This window comes from Theropithecus gelada, chromosome 10 (genome assembly GCF_003255815.1).
Source record: "Theropithecus gelada isolate Dixy chromosome 10, Tgel_1.0, whole genome shotgun sequence".
NCBI lineage: Eukaryota > Metazoa > Chordata > Mammalia > Primates > Cercopithecidae > Theropithecus > Theropithecus gelada.
The window spans coordinates 22,653,585-22,681,360 of NC_037678.1; the positions used below are offsets into that span (position 1 = coordinate 22,653,585).

Below are 27,776 nucleotides of genomic sequence, written 5' to 3' on the forward strand. Positions count from 1 at the left end.
AAAAAAAAAAAAAAAAAAAAAAAAAGACCCCTGTCTTATCTTGCCAAAGTTTGTGGATATTTAATGTGGTTCTTTTTTTATAAATGCTGATCTGGTTTTACACAGCACATGTAAATACAAGCACTGGTCCTCTTCCTCTAATCTAGAGAACTAAAGCTTTGGAATAAGAGTGGCACCCTTTGTTTTGTCATGGTAAAGCACAGTGTGTTCAGCAGGTATCCCCTTCCATTTCTGTTTTTGGTGCTTATTCCCTGAACTGGAGCAGTGTTGTAAGCTAAACAGAAATAAGTCAAAACACTAAATGTCTGGTTTTGCTGTTGAAATTTGAAGGTAAACTTGCCTAAACAAAGGTCCCTGACCTTTTCTCAGAAGTCACTGGGGTTGAGACTGCCAGCAGTGACCCAGTACCAGGCTGGGCCAACTCTGCTAGGGCCCCCTTCCTGCTTAGAAGTGTGAGCACTGATAAGGGTCTTTTGTTCTAGAAGTTCTTAAATTTTAGTTTTGCTGTGATTTGAAGTTGTTTCAATTTTAGGGATCTTTTCACCTTTGACATTGTTAGAGAGTTTTTTAATCTGTAGAAATGAAATGATACCTGTTATGCCCTTTTATTTCTCTTGGTATTGTTTATAGCTAAGATTTACTATATGTGAAAGAATGATGGGAAGAGAAGTAATTGGCAGTAATGAGTGAGTCAGTTAATGACTAGGTCAGAACAGCTTACAAGCCTGGAGCTGCCCATCACTAAAATACCAAGCAGCAGTATGCCACACCAGGATCAGGTGCCCTGGGGAAGGCATTCCCATTATGTTGTTGGTGTTTGAAAATGCTATAATGACCAAACAAAATGGCTGGACTGACTCAGACTTATGGTCCATAGGTTTGCAGTCTATGTTGTTCACCAGCAGAGTACAAGATACCTTTGGTTTTGCTGGAGGCATAAAAATTCTTTGTTCCTGTCCTCAGGCGAAAATGGGCAGTGTTTACAGGCATGAATGCTGGTGGAAAGAGCAGTGTAAGGGCAGATTGCACAAGAACCCTGGAGGCGCTGGTTCCCATCCCCTCCACCTCAGCACAGACTTCAGAGAGGAGAGGAGGCACTGGATGCATGACAGCAGCACTTGAGATAGGTGCTCCAGGTGGAAGGCACCGCACATGCAAAGGCTGAGTAGGTAGTTCTATGTGTGAAAATGGTGATGTTTGGGGTGGATAGCTAGTGAAAAAGACTGGATTGAGCCCAAATGAGGAGGATCTGTGTTGCGAGGCATGGAGCTTTGACTAAGAACATACATTCTGAAACTAGGTGGGCTTCAGATTTCCATTCTGAGACTCTGCCACCTGCTGGCTATTTAATCTTGGACAGGTTGGTTAGCCTCTCTTTGCCTGTATTATCTTGTGTAAAATGAGAGTAATTATCTTATAGGATTAAATATGATCACTTAGAGTATATTAGTCTGTTTTCACACTGCTGTGCAGATACTACCCAAGGCTGGGTAATTTATAATGGAAAGAGGTTTAATTCACTCACAGTTCTGCATGACTGGGAAGGCCTTGGGAAACTTACAATCATGGTGGAAGGGGAATCAGGCACGTTTTACATGGCAGCAGGAGAGAGAGGAGGAGGAAGGAGGGACTCCTAAACAGATCTTGTGAGAACTCACTCACTGTCACCAGAACAGGATGGGAGAAACTGCCCCCGATGATCCAATCACCTCCCTTCCTTGACACATGGGGATTACAGGTCCCTCCATTGACATATGGTAATTACAATTTGAGATGATATTTGGGTGGTAACACAGAGCCAAATCATATCATAGAGCCAGTGCGTAGTTCAGTAAATGCTAGCCGTAATTGTCATTATTATTAGCTCCAGTTGTACAAGAGTTCCGAGAGTCTGTGTTCACACCAAGCATTGTTTGGGGACTAACCACAACCTGCATATATGTGGTTTTTTGGTGTTCATAGCTCCTATTTCCCATTATGTTTTAGAGATTAGTAAGATATAAGTTTATTTTAAAGTTTATTGAATTTGCAGGAACTATTTTTTATTGGGATAAAATACACATAACCTAAAATTTACCCTTTTAACCATTTTTAAATGTGCAGTTCAGTGGCATTTAGTACATTAACAATGTCCTGCAACCATTACCACTGTCTAGCTGCAAAATGTTTTCATCACCCCAGAAGGACACCCTGTACTCATGAACAGTCATTCCCTGATTCTCCTTCCCCCTAACCTTTGGCAACTGCTAACCTGTTTTCTGTCTCTTGGGATTTGCCTATTCTGGATATTGCATATAAATAGAATCATGCAACGCATGGCCTCCGGTGGCTGGCTTCTTTCTTGTGCTTTGCATTTATTTACAAGATTCATCTTTATAATATGTGTCAGTACTTCATTCCTTTCTGTGGCTAAATAATATTCCAGTGTATGGATAGACCACATTTTGTTCATGCATTCATCTGGGTTTTTTTTGTTATTGTTGTTTTGAGACGGAGTCTTGCTCTGTCGCCCAGGCTGGAGTGCAATGGCACGATCTTGGCTCACTGCGTGCTCCGCCTCCGGGGTTCATGCCATTCTCCTGCCTCATCCTCCCGAGTAGCTGGGACTACAGGCGCCCGCCACCAAGCCCAGATAACTTTTTGTATTTTTAGTAGAGATGGAGTTTCACCATGTTAGCCAGGATGGTCTCGATCTCTGACCTCGTGATCCTCCTGCCTCGGCCTCCCAAAGTGCTGGGATTACAGGCGTGAGCCACTGCGCCTGGCCTCATGCATTCATCTGTTGATGGACATTTGGGTTTTTTCTACCTCTTGGCTGTTGTGACTAGTGCTACTGTAAACCTTTGTGTCACAGGAGCTTTTTGTCTAATGTGCTCTCTTAGTTGGGGACAATTAAAGAACTGATATGTAAGGATTATCAGACCTTTTGATGTGGAAAAAAAAATAATTCCAGTATGCACATTTCTCTGTTACAAAAAGAAAGGGAAAGGAGCTTTTTGGTGCAAAGGTGCCCTTGACAGTTTTTAAGCATAGAGCAGAGCATTGAGCTTCCAGGGTTGGAATGAGGTGGGGGTGGGGCAGTGTTGAAGGCCAGTATGGGTGGTGGCAGGAGAGCTAGGACCAGAACCCCATTTCAGGGAGGAGGTGATTGTGAAATCTAGTGGTGCAGGGACCCTGGGTCTGCTCTTTTCTTCTGCACATCCTTGTCTGTCCACTTTCCCAGGCATTGACAGCTGCCCCTACACTCTTATCCCTTTAAGTTCCACTCCATTGTTTTGGCCTTGACTAGTTAGAGTTTTAGGGTTAGCTTTTATCCCAAACACCTGGACCACCTGGAGGTCATTACTTCTTACCAGATCCAATTTGGTTTTCTGTTGAGTTAATTTGTTCATTTCATTCTGCCCTGTTAGGTAATTTTGTCACTTGAATATTCTAGTCTACAGTGTAGAGAAAAGGCAGAACACATTTACAGTTCTAAAATGGTAATGTTGTCATAGCAATCAATAGTACTGAATGCCTGTGCTGTGTGTACCAGTGCTGTGCATACAACACTGTGGTAACTGTCGAGGATTTGTATAGCACCCACAAGAGACGTACAGTCTTAGCAAGAAAAGCCCAGTACAATAAAGTAGTTAACAAGTGGCAGAGGCTTATAGCATGGTCTAAAGTGCTATAGGATTTCAGAAAAGAGAACAGACGATCTGTAAGAACGCAAAGCTGAAAAGGCTGAAGGGAAGACTCCTGACATGAGGATGTGTAGAGTTTTGATGAGTGGAACAATCATTACACTTTTTCCTCTTACTCTCGTTGCTCTGACACATTATACGTTTATTTCATTTTTCTCTCTCCCTTCCAAGTAGAAATTAAACCTCAGAGTGAAGAGTCTTTGTAACCTTAGCCCATGTCTCCCCAGATCCTATAACGCTGTCTGAAATACAGTAGGTACTCAGTGAATTCCTGTTAATAAATGAATTCATAGGCAAGCAGAATAGAAATGAAGGTGCAGGTGCACCATCTGACATTGAATTGGAGTAGTTTTTCGAGCTGAAGGGAACCTTAGCTACCTAGGCCTCCTTGCATTTAGACTGTGCTTCACATAATCCTAAGAGTTTCTTGCCCCCCTGCTCCCTCAGGTTATCAGGATGGAGCAACTAGAATAAGGGGTTGAGTTCCTTCGTGTTCTCCTCTGCCAGCGCAGTTGTGCTTGCTTGTCATTAGTCTTGACTGTAAGATTTACTTTGAACACAGTTCTGCAGCTACAGAAAGTTTGATTTCAGGGCTAACCTCCTGAAGCCCAGATAAGCTAGTATTTCTCATGATCACTTAGCTAATGCCAAAAGTGGAAATCCCGATTCTCAGATCAGCTGACTGATTCTTCCCTAGCTCAGGCCTTGCCGGGGCAGTCACTCTTCGAGCTGCCGCTTGAGCATTCTCTTCCTCTCCTCACACTGCTCTGCCACGGACCATACCCTGTGCTTTCCTATTCCAATGCACTGCTTGTTCTCGTCTCCTTTCTGGGACTCCTTTCTCTCTGTCCAACGTTGACATGTCCTTCAGGATGTAGGTAGGTCGGAGCTTGCCTGCTCCAGGGAGATTTCTCTCAAGTTGGAATCAGTCTTCCTGTCTGCTGAATTTCAGAAGCTTTTGCTCATTTCATTGGTGTGTTTTGTTCTCTTTGTTTAGCAACCTGTTCTCTTTTTACAGAGTAGTCCCTTCATAAATATCGGTCAGATGAACCTGATGAGCTTGAGAATAATGAGGAAACTAAACACTATGAGCCAAGAGTTTGTACTGGAATACAAAATCAATTTGATGTCCTTTCGATAACATCTGGGTTGGCAAGGGATGAGGAAGCAGGCACTCCCATACATTGCCTGTGGGAATATAAATTGGGAGAACTGGTACTAGCCTAGCAGAATTACAAGTGCACGTACACGTGCCTGTTGACCCAGGAAAATTCTGCTTCTGGGAATTGACTCTACCCTCTGTAAAGTGACAGGTGTATAGACCTAAGATCAGAAGTCTAAGTGTTGCTTTATCAATCGGGAACTGATTAAGAACATTATGGCACACTCATATGATGGAGTTCAGTGCAATCATTAAAAGGGAGTGAGCCCTATTTGCACTGATGGAGAATCCTTTTCAAGACAACCTGGAGAGAGAAAGGCAAAGAAGTATGTATAATATGCTTCCATTTGTTATATTAAAAAGGAGAAAAATATGTTTGCTTAGTTATGTATGGATTATCAAGAAGAATGCATAAGATGCTGTTAGTAGTGATTTCCCTTAGGAAAGGAATGGGATGGAAGAGTTGAGGTCTGACAGAGATGTGTGCAGTGGATCAGGGGATAAACTCCTCTCACCAACTGTATGTTTTCTGTTGCTGCATAACAGATCACTACATATTTAGTGGCTGGGTAATGTGACCTGATTAGTTTGATTAATAAGGGAATGGCCTACCATTACCTTTGCCACAGTCTGTGACTTAGAAGCAAGTTAGAGGTTCTGCTTGCACTTAATGGGAGGGTGACTTATGTCAGGGAGGGGTTCACTTTAGAATGCATCTGCCATACCAGCAGTCAATGTTTAGTGCCTAAAACTTGCTCCTTAAGGATTGGAGTGACACTAGAATTGAGAACTTAGTAACTGTGAATAGGCCAGCAAGTGGGTGTGGGATAGGGTGGGGGTGGAGCTGCACCCCATGGATTGGGTTGCCTGTTAGACCTGGGGAGGTGAGGTGGGTGGGGATATTGGGGCAGAATCTCCTTCCTAGATTTGCTGAGTGTGCCTTGTTCCAGGGATCAGAGGACAGCTTGTGGAGGCTCAGGTTGTGGGGAATGGTTAATGGCCAGATCCAGATCCTACCCCTTCAGTCAGCCCCAGCTCTTATCCTGCACCTCAGCTGGGAGCCTGACTCTGTTGCTTTGTAAACAGGGAATGATCCCCTTTCACGAGACCACCATCATGTCTGGGCCTACGGTAGGAGACTGTGGCTAGAACCTACATTTTTCTCAACACTATTTTTATGACCCAAGGGCAGCACCTTCTGAATGGGAGATCGTGTGACTACTGGGAATGCATGTTCCTCTAGTGCACCTGTGTTTAGTGGTAACACCTCACATGCAGAATCTGGTTACCTATGCAGTTGTGAATATCCAGAAGTTAAGTGAATCACTGTCTATAGTCTTACCCAATTTAAAAGTTCATGATTTGACCTTTTCTCCTTAAGTGAATGTGTTGGTGGTGATTTGGAAAAAGAAAATTAGGAAGACCTTCTGAAAGTATAGTCATCCTCAAAGTTTGTACTGTGGCACCTTGACTCCTGGAAGTTTTTGTCTTAGTCTGATTTAATCAGTGATTTTTCATTCTGTACTTAATGACCTCTGGTTTTTCTTGAGTGAGCTAATTTAGAAAAAAAACCAAGTTAAATGGTTGAGTTTCTTTCATATTACTTGCTTTTAAAAAGAAAGAAAACAGCAGCATTATTAAATTTGAGTGAATCAGTAGGCAAGTCCTCAGAGTCAGGACAAACATGAAATAGTTTCATGTTTTCATCTTGGAGCACAGCTGTTTGGTTTCCTTGCTGTGTTGTAGAAACCAAGAATTTGAAACTCCACCTGGTGGGGGCTTTCTGTCACTGCAGGTGAATTTAATACAAATGCAGCCCCAAATATTTTAATTCAGAGTGATTGTTGATTTCTCTTAAGATTTAACTTTCTCAGCTAGATTGTCAGGTGACTTGTATACCACTCTTATAGATTTGCTGTCTTTGGTAATGTTTATGAACTATACTTCCCCATGCAGAGAAGAGATGTGATTTGACTCGTGGCGTAACTGAATACTTGGGTGGATGCTTTGACATGTTTACATAATTGGAGGGTGACATTGTCACAGTAACTCTAGGAACAAGGGTTTGTTTTAAAATCTGTCAGTGTGACCCAGGGTCACAGAGTCGTTTGCTACAGAAATCATATGTATTTAAATGTATGGGCCATTAGGGCTTTTTGTTGATGGCTTGTGGGAAGTCTGTATATGACTATTGCTTTAGCCACTGTTCTCTGTAATTTTCTAGAAGCTTCATCACTTCCTGATGAAACAAGCCAAGTAGTCTGGAATTTCTGCATAATATCCTCACTTAATATCTTTTTTTCCTTTAGAATGTATCTACCTACCATAGGAAACGGATTTCCTGTTTCAAGAGAAAGTGGCATTGTAGCGAAGTGTTATTAAGGTGTTATATCCTTTAAAAAGGAAGAGTCCTTCTGCCTGTCATCCCAGCGGTCACAGAGTACACCATGCTCCAGCAGGACACACCTCACACTCTCTCCATCCTCAGACCCCCTTGTTTTAAACCCAGGCATCACTTCTAAAAGTCTTCCTCAGTAAGCTAGATGCCTTTTGGTGGTCAGGATTGTACTATACTCATCATTTCTGTTTCCAGGACCTAGCAAGATGCAGGATGCATGGCGTGGAGTAAGCTCTTCCATAAAGGTTTGGTAGATCAGATGTTTTTTCTCTCTAGTATTAAAAAAAAAAAGAAGAAAAGGCTTTTTGGAGGAGTTGAAGTTTTTATTGTTCAAATAGTAAATGAAAAAATAAAATGCTACTTTAATTCTTTCTTTAGTAATTCTAGATAAGATATATATTATGTGCCTTAAATTCTAAAAATTTTGGCCAGACACAGTGGCTCACGCCTGCAATTCCAGCATTTTGAGAGGCTGAGGCAGGAGGATTGCTTGAGTTCAGGAGTTCGAGGCTGCAGTGAGCTATGATCATGCCACTGTACTCCAGCCTGAGCGACAGACTGTCTCAAGAAAATAAAATTTCTGAATATTGTTTCTAAATGAGCAAATACCATTTTGGTCAGATTGAAAAGTGTTTTGGTTAGATCAAATTGTAGTAAGAGCCAGGAGTATCCAGCATAAAACACCGCAGTATAAGTTTTAAAGTTTTTTAATTTCTAAAGTTGTCTCTGATACACAACCACTGTAAAAAGTTTAGGATTCCTTAAATGTCCTGATGAAATGCACATGCATATCTTCAGCACATTTCCAAAATATACACAAATGAGTCAGTTGACATCTGCTTCTGCTTTTTTTTTTAAGGTATAAATTTGAATCTGGCTCTTTTTAATCATCTCCAGCACTTTGTCTAAGTAGCTTTCCATGATTTGTATACGAAAGTCACTTCCCGGGAGAGGAAGACTCTTTAAAGTGTAAGCCGAAGTATACACATGATTAACATCAGAGAGACCTTCGTTTTTGGAAGTAATTTGAAAGAAAATGAGCATGGTTTAGGAAAAAAAAGAAATTGGAACCACATTTTTAGATATTTATGTGTAACAAGAAAGGATTGTATCAGCCTTCCTCTGTAGTACATACTATGTGAGTTTGTTTGTATAATTTTCAAGGTACTTTTTAAGTAGAAACAGTGTTTAATTCAAAATTTTAAGGCTTACATACCTAAAAGTGATGCATCTTAACATCTGAGTGTTTTTTACGTGTTAAAAATAAGGAAATATTAATGATATAAAAGCATTAAATTGTTTGGGAGTTGTAGTTTAAAAATCTGGATCTATTTAATATTAAAATGAAGCAAATTTAAAAGAGAGAATGAAATTTTTCCCCTCATCTTTCAGCATGTTTGAGTGTAATGCTTCAATTCATGGTGAAATTTTTCCTAAATGAGATGGTTCAAGATCAAGCATTAGCATTGTGTGACCACAGTGCCATGACCATAGCATTTCAGCATCGATGTTCCTGAAAGGAAGAGACACAAGCTAGAAACTCGTGTGCCATATTGGTTTTGGGTCACAGAATGTGCAGCGTATGCTCTCATTGATAGGGAACTTCCCTGCAGTGTAGGAGGGGCCCCTGTTCTGTGGGCTACACAGTAAGTTTGTTGTGTTCTTAAGATAAAGCTCAGATTTCATTCATATCACGTCCATCTTTTTGTCCTTTTTAACTTCACCCTAGTTGTTACTCTCATGTGCCTCTTCCTTACCTGCCCATGAATATAATTTCCACTGTCATATTTACCCAAAATCTCCATCCTTTTTTCTGGTACCTTTCCTTATTTGCAAATGTCCCCTCCTAGTGGGTAATGGGGACACAATTATGGGCTTCAAGGGTGCTACATCCCTTCTGCAGCCCTCCTGCCTGCCCCAGGCAGCCAGCCTTCCCTCCCTACACTGTGGTCCTTGGATTGTTGCTGCTGTTGAGACTCTGGACCAGTCTGCAACATCTCTTTCCAGCAGAAACACTTCGTGCAAGCAGCTTTTTCAGCACCAGCTTCTGTGGCAAAGCTGTGGGTCCACTCACTAGTCACATTTTTTTCCTTAATACCCCAGAGGACGCAGGCACTCCCAAGTGGGAGGATGAGGCTGCTGATAATCAGCTCAGCCTCCTTTGCAACACCTCTGCTGAGTCCAGCTCACTCACACCTCCCCTGTCCTGTCCCCAGTTTGGTCTCCTTTGGAGACCACGGTCATTAGGCAGGTCTGTACGTGCATGAGTCGGAGTTGTGGGCTGGGTCTGTCCACTAGTCCAGTTCTCTGAAGATTGCATGGAAGTTAAGAGGTGGTTCTTTTTAGAGCCCCTGAGGATCGCTGGGGAGCATTTTTGGCTGACTTCAGAGCTTGCCTGTCAAAGCCTTTATTAGGACTCAAGCCAAAACCCTGAGTCCCTTTGCATTCAAGTGTGGTCTGCCCACAGGCAGCTTATTAGAAATGCAAATTTGTTGCCTCCTCCCTGTTTAGAATCTTTGGAGTAGAGCTCAAGGCTTTTCTGGCCCTCCAGGCAATTCCTGCGCATGCCCACCTTTGAGAAGCTGCATTCTAGTATACATTATTAATGGTGAAGATTGTAGCGCAGGCACTCTTCTAGGATTTTGGAAGCAGAAGGAATCTCAGTTGGAGGCCATGCATGGTCCGACAGTGTTCCCCTCAGCCTTTATTTATACTGTTAAAGAATTTGTAGCCCAGGGAACTGCTGTAACTCTTCAGTCATGTAAGCAGTGGAAGGGGAGCCAGGACGCTAATGCAGAGCTGCTGATTTTATTTTTGTCATTCTAGAACAACTTTTTGCTATATGATGTTTCTTCCTTTGCAATATGTTAAGAGCATTCTTAATTTACTTGAAGGAAATAGGCAGCACCTGTTCTTCCATCCGTCTTCTCTAGTCCCCTGAAACCTCAGTTTTTATCAGTAGTCTTGGTCACCTCCTCCCACGACTGCTGACCTCTGATGTATTTTGAAGTTCGCATATGTGCAATAGAGTAAAAGGATTGGACACCCAAAGATGTGTTTTGGTGTGGGTACTTACAGGGAACACCACTCATACGTTTTCTCATTTGTTCATTTAATAAACATTTATTGAAACTTACTATTTGTTCCGTGTTGCTATGGTAAATCTTTCTCCAGTTAAAGGAACAATTGTATCTGTCTAAAGAGAGTGTGAGATTCTTTATCGCGGACATGCTAAAGTGTGTCAAAGTGACTTACAAGTTCCAACTGTTGGTTATGTAGTATGTGAGTGCTCCTTCACCAGAGGGTTTTTTTTCCTTAGAGCTGATACAGACCAGCGCTGGGCACCAGGCTGCAGCCATAGTCAAAGTTCAAAGACTAATCAGAGCCACGAGTTTTGGAGTTTTGCAATTTACTAAATGAACAGCCATTTTAATTGCTTGTCAAAGGAGTATAATGGGATTGTTGGGCTCATCTAAACTGTTTCTGAGCAGCTTGTAGAAGTCTCAGGTGAATCTTTTTAAGGATTGTGATGTCAAAGAAAATGAATTGGTTTTTAAAGTTTGTACTTTTTGCTTGTTCTTTATTTGGTGAGTATGTCTTGGTAGGAAGAACAGTGTCCTGTTTTAGTTGAGGGCAGGAATATACTAAGCCAGTACCTGTTTTTTTGAAATATCAGTTGCCTTTGGGAATGAACATAAATGATTTGCTTTTCTGTACATTAGTTCTTTTTACTTTGAACATACCATTCCATTGTTTGAGTTTTTTAGTGAGCAACCTGACACTTCTTAATTGTTTTTATTGTTTAAAAAAAAGGTATTTTGCTCTTTTTAAACATATTATTTTCTAAAAGTTGGCAAACTGATGAAACTGGGTTTAATTTATTTGGATTGAATCTTAGGGGCATGTAAGTTTTGGTCACACCTTAGGCAGTGCTTGTTTCTTGTGCTCTCAGAAGGATTTGGTATATCTTTTCTTTTGATCATTCAGGCTCTGAGACAGTGCCCAGGTGTTGTATATTTGAGTAGATAGTCTTGGTAACACGTGCTTTACTGCACTGTCTTTAGAAAAACTTTGTAATTGCACTCTCTAAATAATCTTTATAATATTAAAACTTTATTCTTTTCAAAATTAAAAAGAATGATGGAACATGACCAGAAAGAGTTAAATATTGGTAGAAGCCATGTGAAGTGGTTAATATTTGTAAGGTTTTGAGCTACAAAAATGACATTTTCTTATGGGTCAACCTAATACATACTCCAAATTAATTTTTGGTAGATGATACCCTAAATGGTCAGCAGTCCTTTTGGTTCTCTCTCACAGCTTTCAAGAAACTCCTGTGTTTTAGATGTTACATTTGTTCCAACTGCTGCTGCTTATTTCCTAAGAAGGGCTTTCTGCTTCTTGGAGCTGTGCAGTGGCTACCCAGCTCTTTAGACTGAAAAGAGCTTTTGTTTATTAGAAGTCTGTGGCTGAGATCCAGGCAGTCCTAGGCGGGCCTATGGTTGCCAAATGCTGCTTTGGCTGTTTTCTTCAGCATGAACAGACGCACACTTGATCTCGGCAGAGTACCATGTCCTTTTGCTGTTAAAATGAACCTAGACATTCATTTCTGTCTTAAAAATGTGTTACTTATCACTAAGGTATGTGATCCAAAAACTCTTTATTAAAGTGTGTGCATACTAAAAACATGAGAATTGTGACCCAACTCCTAACTCGAGATGAATGCATGTGATAGTAGCTTTCCTGAACTTAGGGGGAAAGCACCTCAAATACGCGTTTTGAGGTAGCAGTGATTTTGCTTATGCTTAAGAAATTTCTGTTTGTCAAATGCTTGTCTCATCTCGCCTTCACTGCACTGTGAAACAGACTGTTGTCAAGGTCTTTTGTAGTAAGTTAGAGATTTTTTCCCCCATCTTCAAAGAAGATATAAATAAATGTAGGCATGGTTTCTATTAAAAAGAAATGTGAAAATGTTTCCTACATTATTCTACTGCCTTACATGGTCACACACTTTCAGATCATTTCCAGTAGTAGATTTTGAGAATGACCGCTATATTTGAAGGCATGGTTGGAGAGCAGTGCCCTCTTGTGGGAAAACAACATATTGCTTATGTGGTGCTTGCTTTAAACATTAGCAAGGATTTTAAAATTTTATTAACTGGGTGCAGTGGCTCACGCCTGTAATCCCAGCACTTTGGGAGGCTGAGGCAGGCAGATGACCTAAGTTGGGAGTTTGAGACCATCCTGACCAACATGGAGAAACCCCGTCTCTACTGAAAATGCAAAATTAGCTGAGTGTGGTGGCACATTCCTGTAATCCTAGCTACTCGGGAAGCTGAGGCAGGAGAATCGCTTGAACCAGGGAGGCTGAAGTTGCAGTGAGCCGAGATCACGTCATTGCACTCTAGCCTGGACAACAAGAGCAAAACTCTGTCTCAAAAAAAAAAAAAAAAAAAAAATCGGTATGTACAAGCATGTTTTGTACAAAATGCTTTTTCACTAGAACTCATTATTAATTTAAGGTTTATTCCTAATTTCTTCCATGTTTTAAAAGTAAAAAGGGCGGGGAGGGTAATGAGATGATGGGGGTGTGAATAGGATTTGCTTTAGTTCCTTGGGTGGGGGATGAAATTCTTTGAAAGGCAGAAAATGTTTTTGAGCAGCTCATGGCAGATATTTTTAAAGAAATAAGTATAAACAGCTCCAAGTCAAGTTTTTAAAGTGCATTTCTTATAAAAGCCCCTTTTCAGCATTTCTTATAAATCCCCTTTTCTTATAAAAAGTGTAAACTCTTTTTTAGGGAAGGCTCTCTAGGCTGAGAGGGAGGAAGCATCCCTTCAGGTACTTGCGTCTAATCAAATGGTAGAGTATAAATCACATTTTTGCAATAAAGGATCATGATTGGCTTTGGTGTCAGGCAGGGCGGCATCTGAGTCCTGGCTCTTCTGCTAAGCCATGGTGGACTCTGGCAAAGAATTTCACTTCCCTGCCCCTAGTGGTGGTGATAGTCCAGTACCTTTTTTTCAAGTTTTTGAGCCTTAACTGGAAGAATGTGGGGGCCTGCCACATAAGTGTGTGCTTCAAAATGGTAGCAGAAATGATTTTGTTTATTGGATTTTGTTCTTACTGTAAAAAAGTGTTTACTTTTTTTCGTATTTTAACTTTTTCATATTTAATATTTGTTAACTGAATGCTAATGAATTAAATGGAATCTTGGGACTTAGAAGCTGAAGGCCAAATCATGAACTAACATTTAGAGTGAGAGAGGGCTCACTTTGAATTTCTAATAGGGTGTTTTCCCCCATTTCAGTTTTAGGAAATTGATACAATTTGGTCAGTGATTTACTATCATTTAAGGAAACATGCATTTTTGTAAGTAAAACTTTTCTAAACGTATCACTTACATTTCAGGTATATGCAGTATAATTTTAAAATATGTAATGTTTAACAAGTACCTTTATGGAATCAACTTGTTTGTTAAAACTCATTTCATTGGTGTATAGAGTTTGAAATACCTTCATTTTTAAGTGCTATAATATATAAACGTATACTAGTAATAAATACAATATTACAATAATAAATTATTGTATATTTGTGCATGAACTGCCCAAAGCAGTAACCCATCTCCCCTGAGGAGAGTGCTGGGGTGTAGCCCATGGGCAGCGGCTTAAGGCAGCTCACTAGCTCCTGTAGCTCTGGGCTATACAGGAATCTCAAGAGCTTGCTCCGTTGGGCCTCACTTTCCCATCTTATCTTGGAGCACAGCTATTTGGTTTCCTTGCTGTGTTGTAGGATATGGAGTGTGTCACATAGCCATCTGGTTGTAACTTTTTTTCAGGGCTGACATTCTGATTTCTTTCTCTATTAATTTGTATCCTTCCAAAGGCTTTAGGGGTCTGCCTTCATAAACATGACAATGTTGGTGATAAGGATAAGATCAGAAAGAATGGAGTGAGCGATTAGTTGTGCTGTAGCCTAGCAGTACTGTAGACGGAGCCACTTCATGTGGATCACAGTGGCAACACAGCATAGAGCTATTGACAACCCCTGCTACCCTCCCCACCACCCACATGCCAGGCTCACCCCCACCATCTGAGGACACTATGGAGGGTCTCTGTGAGATCAAAAAGATTACCAAAAAAAAGTGTGAAAGTGTTCTGTTCAGGGGTATAGATTTGACTGCATTTCTCAGTTCTCAATACAGTTGTTTAAAATTCAGCTTTTAGGATTCATTGGTGGCAAGCCAGTAAGGTTTAATGAGAGGGCTGAATTATAGAATATTTTTTAATGCAGTTTTGTCCCTCTGAGGTACATTCAGTAACAGAAACTAGGCCAACAAGTTATTGACAATTAGTGGTCCTTTGGGAATCTGCTTTAATGAATAGATAAGAATGATTTGTAATTAGCATAATAATTATATGCAAATGAATGCTTCTGAATTGCTCTAAAACACTTCTGAACTGTTTAAACAGCCCTCCTGAGATCTTGTTACTCTATTAATTTGTGTAGCAAATCTTTTTTTCATAGATCATGCAAAGATAAACTTCAGCCCAGCCCCTGTCCGAATGATTATGTATTCCAAGGTGGTAGGACCTGAATTAATGAGATTTACTTATACTATATTAATGGTACTCTGTGGGAACCTGAAAGGTTGAGGAGTCACTAGGGAGATGTAATTAAAAATAGAAAAGAAAGCTGCTTATTTGAAAATAACTGTTGAAATCAGTTTCTTAAACAAGTTAGTAAATGTTTCTCTTTACACCTCTGTTATTTGCTTTTGCAAAATTTAATGCAAACATTTTTTTTTTAATGGGCTTACTTACTCTTTGGAGTCTCGCTTGAATTTTGTCAGCTCGAGTTACTCGTTTGGCATTAGGGTCAACAGTGATAGGATCCAGGAGCTCATTTAGGTGCCCCAATACTGGAAAATTCAGGGCAGTGCTAATAAATGATGATTGTTATTTATCTTCATATTTAATTCAGCTTTATCCTCCATCCTGGGCTTTATTTTTAGGATGTGATTAGAGGAAATAAACCTTGCTAAGTTGAGCTGCAATACCCATGAATTTAAACTTAATGATTATCTTTGAGCTATTTTAATAGACACCTAATTAATCATTTTATGCTAAAGGAAAGCATTTTATATAGCAGCCTGCAGGATCCTAATCTCTCTCTCAAGCTTTTGTGTTTACCCAGTAAAACACCCCCTCTCCACAGGGTGGAAAATAGGGGTTGATCTTTTATAAGCAGGTGCCAAGGAGTTGCTAATGCTTGTGGTTTGGGTACTCTTTTTCCTTAGTTTACACTTAGCCTCACCTCTGGTAACCCATGCTTGGTTATTTAAGCAGTTTCTGGTGTCTGGAGCTCATCTCAATTTTTCCACAAGCTGTCAAGAAACTCTACCAGCCTGCCCCCCACCTCCTACTCACTTCCCCATTCATAATTAGGAGTTAAATCTGGGCTCAGGGACATTTAGTTTGGCTCAGCACAGACAGATTTTGTACTTTCATTTTTGGGGGCAGCCACTATGCTCAAAGATTCATGAAACTAATATTCTTTGTATTCGAAATGAATCTGGTTTCTATTGAGAGTTTCTGTTGAGATCTGTAGTGAGCAACAGATGTACACCCAAGAGGTAGCACAACTTTTGTATTCCAGTGACAGAAAACAGTTATTTATAAGAAATTAATGAGTGTATTCTGTGGCTCCAGTGTGGAGCCTCAGTAATCCATTTATTTACCATATTATATTTTATTTTGTTCTCCAAAGGGTATCCTGCCTGTTTTCCTTAAATAAGAGTTTTCAATTAAATAGAGTTGTATTAACACTAATCCGAATATACCTTATGCTGATACCACTGTATTTTTTCGTTGTTCAGGCACTATTATTGGTGGAGCAAGTAGTGTCTAGGGATATACACCTAACTTGATAATGATGGTTTTACTAAGCCCTTATCCTGGCCAGGCCTCTGGGCATTATACAGATAATTAAAATTGAATCATAAAAAATTTTAAACACAATGCACCTTAGCAATAAGATTTTTCTACTTTTAAACATGATTTTAAAACCCATTTTAAAAAATGCATTTCCTTAGCCTGGTGAATTTGCTCTCTTTTTTTCCCAAGGATTACAGAAAGTGCATAGCAAATTCAGCCTTCAGAATACCCAGGAGCTGAAGACTCAAGTAGGCTACAGCTGTCTTCACCCACAGTATTCTAAAAGAACTAATGAGATGAGAAGTCTGCAGCTGGTGGCAAGCACAATAAACCATGAGCCAAGGGCTTCTCTTCATCAGAGCCTCCCCTTTCCCCATGGGATCCCAAAGGAGACAGAATACTAACAAAGCCAGCAGGCTGTCTCATTCCACACTATTGCTCATTTGCAGCTATAATTGGTAGCTGAGGTTGCATTCTGTATGCTGAAACTGTCATACATGAAGGAATATATTTGTTCATTGTGACACGGACATAAATCGTTCAGTTTTCAGATATAGCAAGACCAAACTAGATACCCAACAGTGGAAATGTAGCAAAGAAGATATTGTTCAAAAAATTAGGTGTTTGTTGTGGAAATACAAAACTGAGGTTGTTAAAAAGCTACTTCCTGCTTCTTAATATCTTACCACTTAATTCAGCTGATTAAACATTTACATATTCTTCATATTCAAACTAATGTAAAACAGAAATTTCTAGGTTTTGACAAGATTCATTATTCTCATCTTTCAAGGTTAAAGTGCTATTGTTAATAATTGGGTTTTGTTATGTTTTCAGTATAATGTCTTTAATATTTTTCTGCTTTGTATTCAAGAGGAGAAAAAGCAGAGAGGGGAAGACTTCATTTCATATATACATGTGTATATGTGTATGATATTTTACATGCAGTTGTGCTTCATAGGAAAATCCACTTTGATATCTCTAGTGCTGCAGCTTCTTGGTATTTTTGAAACTTGGTTTGATTATCTGGCATTTGTTGACACCTTTTGCCATCATCCTGTGTGGTGTACCAGAATGTGCCCAGGACCAAGGCTAAGGAGGCTTGAGTTGAAGTGCTGGGGTAGTTGAGCGCTACCACGTCCTTATCAGACTGTGGTTTTAGCATCTTTCAAATGATGGAGCTTGGGTGGTCTTTACGGTTCATTTCACTTCTATGATTCTGTGAATCCATAGTTCAGATTTTTCTCCTCTTAAACATGATTTTACAATCCATTTTAAAAGTGCATTTCCTTTGCTGGTTTTGTTTGGTTTTGATTCTGACAGTAGTTGTCTCCATTCTCTGTTGGCAGTTAACAGGTACTTCCTGGTGTTTGAGTTACCTGTTCTTTGTTTGCCTCTTTCTTTATCCTAACTAGACTGATTCTTTAGGAGCCAGAACTGTGTTGGTTCTCCTTTACTTCATCTGTTTCCTTGAATTACCTCTTATTAATAACATCTGGTGTGCTACCTTCTATATGATGGCTGTTCAATAACTAGATTTTGATTGAGGGAAATGATGCTGAAAGTGATTATTTGATACAATGTTAAATACTTTCAAGTTTTGAAAAAAAATGAGCTTGCTTTTAGGTTTTAATTCCAAGCCTCTGACCTAGAAGAAAATGTTTTATGGTGTTGCAGGTTCATTTATGTTAATAGAGTAGCTTATTTCTCATTGTAAATCCAGGTCTTGAAACCACCTGTACACACAGTTGATTCTTTTGTCAATCAGAAGTGGAGTTACTCATTTTTAGGATGAAGTTAAAAATTGAAGTTTAAGAACTCATACTTGCTGACAGTAACTGACCTTTCTGCTGCTCTGCCCAGACATAGGAAGTAAGTCCAGTTGTCCAGCTCCTTGCAGACTATCCATCCCAGTTTGTCATTCCTGGGTAATGTTGATGCCTGTGGCTGTGCCACATTGCATGTTTTAAACCATTAAGTCTCAGTATAGTGAGACCTATTTGCTTGTTTAATAATTTTAGGTTATTGTTGGTCCTTTTTGTAGACAACCTTTAGAGAGGCTTCAAGTTCTGGGTCACATATTTACAGTTATCTTTCTTTAAAGTTTTGTTTTCTCTCTGAACTGAACATTTTTCTTTCCTCACATAATTTGTTTGTAACTTTCTCTTTAGGAATTATTAACATGGCATATGCACTTACTGAGTAACTGTTAAGTTTTGAGTGGCTGCTTCTCAACGTGTTTGTTTGTTTGTTTGTTTTTGATTTGCGGAAAGTTCATATTATACTGTAGAGCATGTTCAGTTCTTGCTTTTGCTTGTACTGCCCTTATCTCTAGAACAGTGATTTTAGTTAAGGTTTCATATCTGACATATCTGAACATTTTTCACTAAGTATGAGGTCTCTTCACAAATTCCGTAAAGGACCCCAGAGTCAGAAAGTCTGCTCAAGAAGCAAGGGACTCTCCCCACCTCTCTTTCTTTGCAATGTTTTAAACTGACCAACTGACCATGGTCAAGTTACTGTTGTAAGTCTCTCTTATTATTGTTATTAATCTGGGCTCTAGCTCTTCAAAAGTAATTTTATCTTTTTTTCTGGAGAGAGAGAGAGAGTATGTGTGTGTGTGTATGTATAACGACAAGAGAAGTTTTGTAAAGCAGGTAGATTTTAAAAGATTTTCTTTTTTCATTTCCTCCATTCTGTCAGGAAAAGGATATACTAAGGGAAACAATTTACACACACTAGAACCCTGAATAAAACCTTTATTTTAGAGCCGTTCCCCTGTGGTATATAACTGAGGCAGTCCCGTGACACCCCTCCCTTGCCTCCTTTGACAGTGGGGGGCTGACATGAGTGCACTCCTTTTGTGAGGAAGCCAAGCCGTGTGTACCCCAGGGCTCTCTGAACAAGGGTTTAGAGAAGCCAGTCACGAAATTGAGATGTCCACCACAGACCCAACTGTAGGAAGAGGTTGGGGGATGCTGCAGAATCCATAGTTCTGATTTTGTTCCCAGCCACAGTAGTTGCTCTGGCCAGCATTAACAGTCCAGTGTTATCATCTCCCTGTAGTGTCAAAACTGGGATGGGTATGTTTTATTCTTTGAATGTGATTATCCATTTATCAAAATACTTAAATTATTAAAAAACTGTTGGAAGGTTTGTTCTTGGAGACAGCTGTCCAGTAACCAGAGTGGATTACTAGTCCAAGACTTTTATTATTTCTTATTATGTAGTTATTTAGCCCAAGGTAAAAGTTTAGTGCAAAGGAAACCAAACTGAAAACAATGGACAGGTCCTGAGCATTTTTCTACTTTTACACAAAAGCACAATGAGTCTGATTGATTTCTGTCTTGTGTTTCGGTAGCTGCAAAGAGCTGTTGTGGCAAGGTTAAAGAATATTCTCTGGTTTTCTTCTCTGCCTCTGACTTTGTTTTGCTTTGCAGGACTACAAAGCTGATGAAGACCCAGCATTATTCCAGTCAGTCAAGACCAAGAGAGGCCCTTTGGGACCCAACTGGAAGGTACCGGATGCTGACCTTTCTGACAGGCATAGTCTTGGCAACAGAACACTTGACAGGTCCTGAGTCTTGAGGAGCTGGTGACGTTTAAGTGAAAAATAGAAATGGCACAAAAATAGTTTTATTTGCGATAAGGACTTACAGCCAGTTGCAGTTGGCCAGCAAATCTGTGCTGCATTAACAACTGAACAGAGCCAGACTGTCACTTTTAGCATAATGCTGCTCCAATAACTCTTAAAAGAGACAAGTGGTTTAGTCTTTGGGGATTGTAATGTTCTCTTTTGAGACCTGAAGCAGTATAAAAATCCATGTTAAATGAAGGTCTCTAGTTTAAGTTTAGTCTTAGTAAAAACTGAACAAGTTCCCTTCACCCAAGCTCATATTCCTGGACTTTTAATAGTTACATTTTTGGAAAGCAGGACACGAGCGAGCAATTTTTGTGGCAAGTAGTTTTTGTTTTTGTTTTTTTGAGATGGAGTTTTGCTCTTGTTGCCCAGGCTGGGGTGCAGTGGCACAGTCTGGGCTCACTGCAGCCTCTGCCTCCTGGGTTCAAGTGATTCTCCTGCCTCAGCCTCCCAGGTAACTGGGATTACAGGCATGTGCCACCATGCCTGGCTAATTTTGTATTTTTAATAGAGACGGGGTTTCCCTATGTTGGTCAGGCTGGTTTCAAACTACCGACTTCAAGTGATTCACCCAGCTCGGCCTCCCAAAGTGCTGGGATTACAGGCGTGAACCACCGCGCCCAGCCAGTAGTTGTTTTTAAATAAAGTGCACCCCTTTACTTTATTCATGGAAGTAAGGTAATGTCAAGGTAATAATTTAAATTGCTATAGAAATATAATGCATTTTAAAGACATCTGCTAAACTAAATGACAGATCCTTAAAGAAGTTTTAATGTGTTATTGGCAAGTTATTATAGCTAATTTGACAGAAGAAGAGCATAAAAACTTAAACATGCCCACAGCAGATTTTCTACTCACAGGGTCTTACTTGGTAACCAACCTTTCTGTGCTGAAGCCAGTCACAGGTCATCGATAAATGATGTCTAGATACTAGTTGTTGCATGCAGATAGAGGATTACTGTTACAGCCCCACAGAGAGCTCATTGAGTGGTTCTTCATGGGTGTTAGACTGTTTTGTGGACCGTCTTGTGCATCAACTATAAGGAAAAAAGAGTTTAACTTTGGTTTATAAGAAATGATTCATAACTATCTGATTTTCACATTTGTTCTCTGGGTAGAGTGTAATTCAAAATTCTCCCAGTTTTAATACTTAGCATGTCAGGCCAATCTTGCATTACTATAAAGAACCTGAGATTGGGTAATATATAAAGAAAAGAGACTTGGGCCAGGCATGATGGCTCACGCCTATAATCCCAGTACTTTGGGAGGCTGAGGCCCCGGGGTGGATCACCTGAGGTCAGGAGTTCAAGACCAACCTGGGCAACATGGTGAAACCCCATCTCTACTAAAAATACAAAAATTAGCTGGGCGCGGTGGTGCTTGCGTGTAATCCCAGCTACTCAGGAGGCTGAGGCAGGAGAATCACTTGAACCGGGGAGGCAGAGCTTGCAGTGAGCCGAGATTGCAACATTGCACTCCAGCCTGGGCGACAGAGCGAGACTCCCTCTCAAAAAAAAAAAAAAAAGAGGTTTAATTGGCTTACAGTTCTGCACACTGTACAGGAAGCATAGTGCTGGTATCTGCTTTTGGGGAGCCTTCAGAAAGCTTACATTCATGGTAGGCAAAGGAGGAGCAGACGTCTCACATGGTGGAAGTGGGGCAGGGAAGTGTGCCAGGCACTTTTATACAACCAGATCTCATGTGAACTCAGAATGAGAGCTCACTTATCACCAAGGGGATGGCTGAAGCCATTCATGAAGGATCTGCACTTATGATCCAAACACCTGTTAGAGGCTTTACCTCTAACATTAGGGATTTGCATTTCAACATTGGGGATTGCATTTCAGCATGATATTTGCGCAGGGACAAATTTCCAATCTATACTACCCAGAAAGTGATGTATACCACTTATAAATTAACAAATTCAGCCTGCTTGATGTAAATTTGCTTTAATGGATTTAGAAAATGTCCCTACCCTTTTCCAGATTTCTAGCTTCAGACTTTAGAACTCAATCTTAGTTGGAGGGGAAGCCCTGTGAGATTTCACACTGGTCTTCTAAACAAGGACACCATGCCAAAGAGCAGCCCAGATGGTGGCTACCTCCACTGGCGCTGTAACTTCTAAAAAAGTACGTCTTATTCCAATGCATAGTAGCTCTAGCTGACAATACTTTTACAGGGAGTAAAGGGGTATGAGGTTGAGACCCAGAGGTGAATTAAATATTGTATTTTCTTGAAATAAACATTAGAAGACAATGCTACATTATGTGGTGGGCTTTATGTTTGGGCTCAAATCCTTCCTGTAGGAACTCCTGATTTTATAACAGGCAGCAAAAGTAGTTTGATACTATGAGTTGTGCCGATTTCTAACTTTTTAGGAACTTGGAATATATACCATGTCTGGCCTGATTTTTAACTGATACGGCTTTGTCTTTTATTATTGACTAATGATTGAAATTCTAGAATAGGTTTAATTCTTAGAAATAATGTGAATTTTATATTTCTGCAGGTTGCAGAACTGCAGTTTGTTTCCATTTTCACCCCTGTGTTAAACAGTAACTTATTAGGCTGGTAGGGTGCTGGTCGTTTCTGCCCATTTGCCTGTTGATTGTTCATTTTATCCAGATGATGGTGGATCCAGCTACTCTTATAAATTGAGCTGCTGCCTGACTGAATTTATGTGAATTACTGTGATCTCAGAAATAACTAGTGCAGTCAAGAAAAACTAATAATAATTAAGCCATCCACTCGCTGCTGTGGAGGGAAATAAAGAGTAAGAAGATAGCTAATAATATGGCATACAGGAAATTAGGAACCTTTGGACTTGATCTTACCAGTGTCTTCTGTAAACATGTTTAGCAGGCCCTCTTTGCCAATTACTGTCCTGGTGGAGGCACTGAGGGTAGCACTAGGGAACGATAATAGTTGGAAATTTTTATACTTCTGAAATGCAAGGAAGTAATAGGGAACAAACATATAATAATTATGGCTTAAAGGAAGAAGAAATCTTATTGTGGACCCACTTACCCAGGGTTGTGTGGAAGAATGTTCTTATAGAAGAGCTGCCTGGTAGTTCCACGGTCTCTCTCTCAAAAGGCCTCCGTGAGCCATTCCCACACTTACCCTTCAGCAGAAACCTGCCTTACCAGTACGAATTCCAAAGTCTATTTGAAGCTAAATGCAAATCCCATGATGTCTTTGAAACTTTTCCTTATTTGTCTGATGGTGATATTTTCCCTCTGAATTATTGCAGTATTTACTTCCTGTCTGCACCAGACTGACTAGGGGAAAATAAACTTTTCCTTGGTACCAGGTTCTGTACAAGGTTACATTTAATCTTTACAACCTTCATGTGGTGTAAGTTCAGCTGCTTTATTTTATATAGTTGAGAAACTTGGGCAGAGAAACACACGTAATAGTTGTAGGAGAAACAGCACAACGTCTGCCATTTCTGGAACACCTGATTCAGTGCTAGTTATAGCAGTGTGTAAGGTATGGAGATGTAGCAGGTTTTAACTCTTAATCCAGTGACTCCTAGATCACCATTCTGTACCTTTTATGCCCTGCTGCATCATTGGCAATTGTGTGACTCCCTATTCATGGTATTTGCCAGAATTTGATAATTTCTGTTACACTAGTGGTACGTTTTCAATGGTCAGGGAATCTGTAAGTGTCAGAGGCACTAAGGGAGATCCATTAAAAAGCCATTGGGAATCTACACAAGTTGCAACTTAACGCTCACTCTGAGCCTTGATTTCCACATCTCCAAAATGGAAATGATTTTAGTAACTACCAGAAGGTAGTTGTAAAGACTGGGTGAAATAATGTTAAGTTCTCAGCACAGAAGAAGTGCATAATCAGTGTTAACCGTTATCATTGTCATCATGCTTTTGTCTTTCGTCTCTTGGGGTTGCTGAGATCTATAAATGTGACCCTGTATTTATGACACGTAATTCTTATCTGTCTAGTATCCAGAGAGTTCCCCTCATTCTAGAATGTGTTCCCCTCATTCTGGTATCTAGGGATTGTTAAACACATCCGGGTTCACGTGTCTTTACCCCTCATGGTTATATATGTTTAATGAGTGATTTTATTTGGTTATCCATAAAGTAGAGAGCCACACGGTTTAGAGAGGATTCACTAGCAGGGGATGATGAGGTTGCTAAGGAATATATTTTCATATTTTCCACGTTTGTTAAGAGTACAGACAATTTTTTTAGCCTATGATGTGATACATATCTTTTATTTTTAAAAAACTACAAACCCAGAGATGCAGGCCTCAGTTGTATATTTATTTTCCCTCTGAAGAAAGAATTTTTAAAATCTGAGTGCGTGAATTATATTTTTGTTACTTAGGATTCAGCACTTGATGAAGTGACTGTGTGCATAGTAATAGGAAAGCGATTTATAACCTGATTAAGAATTTTGCTTCAAGGCAGAATTGTACATTTCTGATGGATGTAAATGTCTTGCTTCTCTATAGCACTGTGTGCGTGCGTGTGTGTGTGTGTGTGTGTGTGTACCTGTTTCCATTTGTTTTTAGCTTTTCAGTTTCCCTTCTCTGATTTGAGTGAGGAATTGTCATTTTAACAGATTGAAACACTACCTTTGAAGATTGTGGTTTCATTTTTATCCCATGGCAAGGCCTCATTTCTTCCTTCATTTAAGCCAGACATCTCTTGAAGATTTAAGCTTCTGTGTCTACAAATACATGATAGTTAATAATTAGGCCTCTAAAGGTCTTTGTAGGAGGCTTTGTCAAAGCGTCTCTGCCTTATAGGGCTTGATGTGTCTCGGAAGTCTCAGCCAGAGCTCTGAACTTCGGAATATATAAGGGGATCTGGTCAAATAAATAAGTTGATCCAGAAATTATGGTGGTTTTTAAATTATCTTTATGTACATGTTTTCTCTCATCATAAAGGCATGCCCCATTTGTCTTTTGTGTTAACTCTAGCCTGAGCTAATGCTCCGCAGAGCTTGGCTGTTCAGATTTTCATACTGTTTAGCTGCTCAGTCAGCTTTAGACTCATTCTAGAACAGCTGTAGAGGCCATTCTGGATCCTTCACGCCAGTGGAGGGAAACCATATTTGTGCATGATAGAGATGTTAATTTGTTTCATGCCATGCTACCAAGATTTCTTTCTTTTTCTACCCCATGTCTGAAAAGATGGTGGTACACTTGGTGTCCGTGACCTAAGATAAGGAAACTGCAAAATTTTTTTGGCCAGGGATAGGAGGAGTAGAAGTGAGTGATGAGGGAAAAGTTGAAATTCAGGTGTGGAAATCTCTTTTGAGATAGAGAGTGGCAGGAAAGCCACCCAGAGACTCAGGTGGCTTATGAGCAGTGTTTGTTACTTGGTAGCCGCCCTAGTGGAAAGACTGGGAGGTGCTCTCTTGTTTCTTAGCCTCAACATGTCTGTGAGATCCAGGGAGGATACAAAGCATTTGAAAACATGTTCCCTCCCTGTAATCTCACATTTGAAACCCCATAGTGGGTGGCATAAAGAGGCTTAGTAATTAGTTTCTGGTTAGACCACATTTTGGATTATGTATAATAAAGCAGACCTTCAAGCATGGCTGAGTCTTTTTTAATATCTAGTTTGATGACTACATTTTTAATTTGATTTTTAAAATAAATATATAGCACATAGTATGTACTAATTATGTTAACTCCTATAGAGGATACCAAAAAAAAAAAAAAAAAGCTTTTCCATGTCTTTAAGAAGCTAAGTGCTCTAAGAGCAAAACTGATTAATTCTAACCTTATCTTGGCTATGGAATGTCTCTGTTCTCAGGCAGAGTTAGATTCAGGCACAGATGAATGAATGTCTTATTCAAGTTCAAGAAGTGATTTGGCAGTGTGAGCTTCTTGCAGAGATTCTTCCAGACACTTCCAGAAACAGTTTTCTTCATGAGTTTCATTTGAAGGTGAACTTGGGGTTTTGCTTGAAAATAGTGTCACTCCTGGAGTTATCAGACACAAGCATGAAGCATATAACATAGTCCTCTTTAATGAAATGGGTGTGAGCCACACAAAAAATTAGGTTTGGAGGAACATAGAAAATGTGACTGATTATCCTCTCACAGGCAGTAAGTTTTCCTGTCTGGATCTTATTTCGCCTATTTTTGTGAAATTAGATTAACCTACAATTAGTTCAGTCTTTTTTAACTCACATTTAGCCTCACGTTTACTTCTTCCATTTAATATTTTCCATTTGCCCCACCAGATGGGACTCCTCCACCTTTGAATGCCACTAGAGTCTTGCCGATGACCTTCTCATGGCTCCCGGTGTGTCTTGGGTTAGGGCGGTGGTTTATGTATTCCCTCTGTCTTCCTTCCCCCCACTTCCTCCATCTCCTGTTGTTCACACTGAATTTTAAACGATAGGCTTTGTGTCTGACTTACCTTGATACAGGTCAGTGCCAAGCAGGGAGGTTTGCTCATAGTAGGGGCTTGTAAGTATTTGCTAGATTCAAGTTAACTACCTTAAACCAAATAAAAATCAAGTAAATGTTGGACTTCCCATGTATTTACAGAAATATAATGTCCAATGTAAGTCTGTCAAAATGGCTACTAAAATAAATGGTTACCTAAATAAAGTTTAGGTTACCTAAATAGAGAGAATAGCTGAGTTGGCGAATGGGGATCTGCTTGAAATTTCAGTACATAGACGTCAGATACATTTCGTAATCTTGTGTTGATATTTACTGATGCACACACACTGGCAGCACTCCCAGCAGTGCATTTATTTTTAACTTTCTTGGTGAAATCTGGGTTGGAAACTTAACATCACAAAATCAGCAGCTGAAATTAAGCATTCACATTCCCTTAAATTGAAAAATGAAAATATGAAGACAGTTATGAGCCTTATAGAAACTGCTGTGTCTTTGCAAAGTGTTAATTCTGGTTCAGTGTAGCATATACCTATTCCATCTTCATCCCAACACAGTTTTAAATAGGAAAAAGTATGTGTAAAGTTGACAAATCTCACGAAACTGAGGGGACTGTATTTTTAGAAAATACATTTCCAGAATGCCTTTGGATTCTTTTTAAAAAATGTTAAATCTCTTTTATGTTTGTTTATATTTGTTTGTCACAGATTTGAGAAACTAGTTCTTGTGGATAACATGTACTGATTGCTCACTCTTCCAGTTAAACACACTGTGTTTTGTTTAGTTACATTGTGTGCCTCTAGTATACATTACTCCCCCTAAGACCTCATCCACATACCTTAGAGTAACCTAATATGTGTTGTTAAATTAAAAACATGACTCGGGCTTGGGAGTTTCATTTACAATTAGAAACATGAAATGTAAGGAATTCAGTGAATATACAAACTATTTAAATACAATTTTGGAAACATTTCACAACTAGTGCTTACTATATTACAGATGAAATTTAAATTACATAGCGATGAGTCATAATTTGAGGTTCTTGTTAGCCCATGACGTTCATCTTGTAGAACTTTTGATTGTTCTCTTTGTAGTCAACCATTCTTTACCCTTTTAAGTTGTCCTTTTAAATTTTCATGCTTTATGTAAAACTCAGCAAAATCATTTTATCTACTTTCAGATTAGGAAAGAGTTAACTGTTTTGCCTTAGAGGAGGAAATGTTAGGTTTGGGCTGGATTGGAGTTGTGTGTTAAAGATCTTAATTCAGATTTTGGTTTTATTTGCTTTGGGGTTGTTTTTTAGCCACTGAAGAAGAAAGAATCAGAAAACTTTATTTAAAACTTTTATTTTAGGTTTAGGGGGTACATGTGAAGGTTAGTTATGTAGGTAAACACATATCACGGGGATTTGTTGTACATAGTATTTCTCACCCCCGCTGGTACCCAATAGTTATCTTTTTTGTTCCTCTCTCTCCTTTCACCCTCCCCACAACATTTGTATTTTTTAAAGTCAGAGAGGAAGCTTTGTCTTGCCCCAGGCTGTGAACCTCTTGAGAGCTGGGCA

The 27,776-nt window shown here is 39.7% G+C and overlaps 1 protein-coding gene across 3 annotated transcripts in view; it reads left to right on the plus strand.

Annotated features, from left to right (window-relative positions):
- The window catches only part of PITPNB (phosphatidylinositol transfer protein beta), a 67,803-nt gene that overhangs the window by 26,122 nt on the left and 13,905 nt on the right, over positions 1-27,776 (plus strand). For all 3 annotated transcript variants that reach the window (XM_025400564.1, XM_025400563.1, XM_025400562.1), the window contains exon 8: positions 19,620-19,697. In XM_025400564.1, coding sequence (XP_025256349.1) covers positions 19,620-19,697 — 78 coding nt within the window. The remainder of the gene's footprint in view (positions 1-19,619; positions 19,698-27,776) is intronic.